Source organism: Curcuma longa, unplaced genomic scaffold, assembly GCF_044706935.1.
Source record: "Curcuma longa cultivar G26 ecotype Majalengka, Jawa Barat unplaced genomic scaffold, ITB_CL_G26_1.1 contig_17674, whole genome shotgun sequence".
NCBI lineage: Eukaryota > Viridiplantae > Streptophyta > Magnoliopsida > Zingiberales > Zingiberaceae > Curcuma > Curcuma longa.
This window is the reverse complement of record NW_027430642.1, coordinates 1-4,343: the sequence shown is the minus strand read 5'-3', so window position 1 is coordinate 4,343 and position 4,343 is coordinate 1. Positions and strand designations below refer to the sequence as shown.

The 4,343-nt window shown below is 32.4% G+C and overlaps 1 protein-coding gene across 1 annotated transcript; it reads left to right on the top strand.

The window, feature by feature from the left end:
• Nucleotides 1–6: 6 nt before the first annotated feature.
• On the top strand, nt 7–2,002 carry LOC141816663 (uncharacterized). Its single transcript, XM_074704402.1, has 4 exons — nt 7–473; nt 618–686; nt 813–832; nt 899–2,002. Exons 1-4 carry the CDS (start codon nt 374–376, stop codon nt 953–955), a joined length of 246 nt encoding a protein of 81 aa, XP_074560503.1. The 5' UTR covers nt 7–373; the 3' UTR covers nt 956–2,002.
• The last annotated feature ends 2,341 nt before the right edge of the window (nt 2,003–4,343 follow it).

The following is a 4,343-nucleotide window of genomic DNA, read 5'->3' as shown; positions in this document are numbered from 1 at the left end:
CTCTTCTACTTAAATCATGGATATATGACAGGATGATGGACGATTGGAATACGTTTGTTTTAAGTAAGCTCAAGAAGCCTTACTTTTAGCTGCTAACAATCCAGATTTGATCACTGATGTCACTTAAAGTTAAGATAGAGATTAGCTACGATTTATGTTAGGTTTACTTGTAAAATCATGAACATAAGTTCCTCTTAAAGATCATTTTTGACCTTTCTTTTTCATTTGTTCAATTAGTTAGGCCTAGATGTCTAATCAATCCTTGAGATTCAAACTTGTTTCATGGTTTGTATGTATTTAAAAATATTGCTTTCTAGAAAATTGTTTGCTTGTCGAAGCTAATATTTAAATTCTAACAGCCCTTGGTGAGAACATGGTTGATGATGGTTACCAAGACATTGTCAGTATTGATTTATCATCTGTGGTGATAGAAGCGATGCAGACGAAGTATTCTGATAAACTAGGGCTCAAATGTATGCAAGCTATTTTCCACTACTATTTTGGCCTATAAAATTCTTCATTGGGTAATTGTATTCCATCATGTCTTTTATGCTTTATTTGTTATTAGGTAAATAAGTTAATGTATGATGCAAACTGCTTCTTGATTACATCAACAGATATCAAAATGGATGTACGGGATATGAGTCCTTTTGAGTCTGGTTCATTTGATGCTGTTATTGATAAAGGTACCTATGCAATTATCACTTCATGGTTAATTTTATACTTGTATCCTTGGATTGTTTCAAGTATGATAATAGAATTTTCTTAAGAATTAGTACAAGGTTAAAATTTGAACTACTTTACTACTGCAGGAACTCTTGATTCTCTCATGGTGAGTATATTACGACTCAAGCTTTTCTTATTTTGTAAGCTGATAATAGAAGATGGTTTCTTGTAGTGCTGTCCTAGCGGTATTGCTAATGCAACTATGATGTTGAAGGAGGTTAGCAGGTAAAGGTGTTCCTATATCAATAAATTTTAACTATCAATTTCAGTCATTGAACAAATGTCAATATGAAATATGTCAGGGTTCTCAAGGATAAAAGAGCATATATTCTGGTATCCTTGGCATGGATTTCATTGCATTTTAGGAAATAAAGGAAAGTAGTAATGTTACTAACTCATTTTGATTAACGCAGATCACTTATGGTGATCCAAATCGTCGATTGAACTTGTTAAGGAGTGTCGAACTATTGAATATAAATCTGCATGTGATAGGTCAGTTTTTAATCTTTATGTTATTAATTCTCTAATTGGTTCTTCAGAATGATTTGATATTCTCTAGTTCCCTACATTGAAATGAATAGTATGAACAAAATAATCTAGAATGACAAAAGAAGGATTGGAAGTGAGTGGAAACTGCCTAAATTCTGCATGATTACTTCATCCACAATTCTATCAATGTCATTATCAAATTGTCGACATGTTATATTCAAATTTTTGTGCATGTCCATGAATTCAAAAGAATTTGGCGAATTTGTTACTAACCCAACCATGACTTTTCAGTATTATGGTGGGTTTGCATATGCTTTTAAATCCAAATACATTTAGGAATCTCAATTTTTGATTGAATTGTAGGAAACTTCAGAGTAAATGGTTGTTGTGGTCTAATGGAAATCATGTGTTCATGAGTTAAGACCAAAATTATTTGTCATTTTTCAATTAAGCTTCTATGCATCTCAGCAAAGAATGAATTATAGCTCTTCTGGTAACTAATGCATAATGTTTGTTTTTATTAATGGGTAGTTCATTGGATTTCAGCTGAGGTAACAGTGGTTTCTGATTTATTACATTCACTCAGAATCACAGATGTTTCACTGTCATTTTTAGTCAACATGAATTGGTGGATCCAATCAGATTCAGGGATGTTTTACTGTCATTTTTCCACAAGCATGTTTCCTGCTTGTTTGCTTTTATGGGTGTGGAAAGGAAGGAAAATTTTTCCATAAGCTCCAAAACAATTATTCTATAATCTTAATATTCTTACACGTTCGAACCTGAATCTATCTCTACATGAATCTTCATATCAATTTGTACTATTTTGTTTCTCACTATTATATGCCTCAATTGAGTTCAAGAATCAAGAGTGTTTCTTTATATTCTTTCAGATCTTCATAGTCTTTTAGATCTCTGCATATAACCTAGGTTTGCCTAGTTACTTTAAACTATTGAACAAGAAAACAACGATGGATTTTGCTTGTCATGGATATTGGATCCTTGTCGATCATAGTCTTGATGCAGCTATCATGTCGACTAACTTAGTGTGCTTGATTTACAATGCCTGTAGATTTAAGTTATACCAACATTTTTTTTGCCTGCAATTGTACATTTGGTTCCTTCGAGCACATTGAGGTTCTGATGCATCAAGGATTTAGTTTTGTGAAATTTGATCATTGCTTTGTCCACTACAGAGAGAGTGAAGAAGAATTCAGGGCAAGAAATTTGGAAACTGACCACTCCACTGCCGTTAGATGAGGATGGTACATCGGTGGCCGCAATTCTAGGTTCAAATCCTGATGTCCATTACATATATGTCTGCATCAAGGTTAGTGATCATGTCAAAATCATTAGAAAGACTCATGAACTCTTCATCTAGTTATCATTAGAAAAAAAGAAACCAATGTCGTACTTACTCATAATGACCATGAAGTGCATAAGGGAAAAGAAAATTTTGGAAATTTTGCCCGATAAACTAAGGTTACCAAACACTTTTGCAAGTGCAATATTCATAATGTCAAACAAGAAAAAGAAGTAAAAAAAAGTATGATTCGTTACCTCATAGAAAAACTATCAATTAAACTTATTAGCTAAGAGCTCAAAAGTCAAGCCAGATACACCACGAAGAAACTATCAACAGAATTAGCCTAAAGCATAAAAGTCAAGCTAGAGATTTTTCATTTTTAGCAATTGAGCATTATACTATTACTCCATCCTTGGGTTACAATTTGAGTAAATTAATGGAAAGAAAAACCTCAATAAGGAAAATGACCAACAAGTTAATCATAATCAATATGAAATCAAATATTTTCATGATCAAATGTATAGGGGAAAAAATCACAAGAAAGTCAATTACGCACAAGTATCACATAACTTATTTACTTTTTGCAAGCAAAATTATTGTTATCGTCAAGGAGATGATGGAATCTGAAGACAATTTATCTCAACATCAGAAACTAAAATAGTTGTATTTCTTCCCGAAATATTTTACATGCTAAACAAATGCAACAAATAGGGAAAACCTGAAAGCAAAAAAAAAAAGACAACATGCATGATTTGTAGAATCAAATGGAAAATACAATAAAACTAATCATTTTTAACACTAATTCACGGTACTATGATTCCTTTTCTCCAATAAAAGTAAAATAGTATTATAATGAATTTTGCTACAATGTAAAAAAAACATTACTTAAACATCCAAAAGTAAACTTGTTACTCCCCAAATATTTGGATCCATCAATTGAAGCAACAAAACGAGCTTATAAGCAAACCAAGCAATGATCAATATAGGCATAGAAATTAAGAATAAAGGTAGTGTAGTCAGCCGCAGGCGTGTACTATTCTCTGTGCTCCTCTCAGCTCATAATTAAATACACAATCACTCGTATTTTTTTAGACTTTTTGGTAATTAAAATACATGCACTCCACAGGGAAATAATTAATGTCTAAACAGTCCTGGACTATGAGCATTAATGATAAAATACTTTCATAATATATTATAAGATTTAATTTCTCTCTGTGAAGGACGATTCGACTGTGAATGATCATTAGTATTTTCTGTACTTAGCAAGAAGATAAAAGATTAAAATTTAAACATATTTTTAATTTATAATTAAGCAGTCTCTTTCAGTAGTAATATACGCTGAATTATTGGTTTTAACACCGATAAGATCGATGATATTTTATGGAAATTAATTTTAAGATATCGGGAATAGGCAAGAAAAGTACTGCGAATTGTTGATTCATCGCCAGAAATGGCTTAGAAGCAAGAGTTCATTATCTAATGGATCTTTCCGTTCTAATATTCTATCCGAGAGTTATCAGTATTTATCAAATCTCTTCCTATCTAAGGGAACGCTATTGTATCAAATGACAAAGACAGTGTTGAGAAGGGGATGGCTTTTCCCGGATGAAATGAAACATTTGATTCATGTAACAGGAGAAAGATTTCCCATTCCTTAGCCGTAAAGATATGTGGCCATGAAAAAGGGATTAAGTGGAACAGGATTGGCCGGGTGGTAGAGTCGTGGAAACACTTTTTATTCCATATTTTGGACCTTAGCTCCATGGAACAATATGCTACTGCTGAAACATGGAAGAATTGAAATCTTAGATCAAAACACTAT

Excerpts from the sequence above, each read along its gene's own strand:
- LOC141816663 (XM_074704402.1), top strand. The coding sequence starts at position 374 with ATGGTTGATGATGGTTACCAAGACATTGTCAGTATTGATTTATCATCT. Across the intron at positions 474-617 it reads TGATAAACTAGGGCTCAAAT|ATATCAAAATGGATGTACGG; the intron begins GTATGCAAGCTA and ends TTACATCAACAG. Across the intron at positions 687-812 it reads TGATGCTGTTATTGATAAAG|GAACTCTTGATTCTCTCATG; the intron begins GTACCTATGCAA and ends TTACTACTGCAG.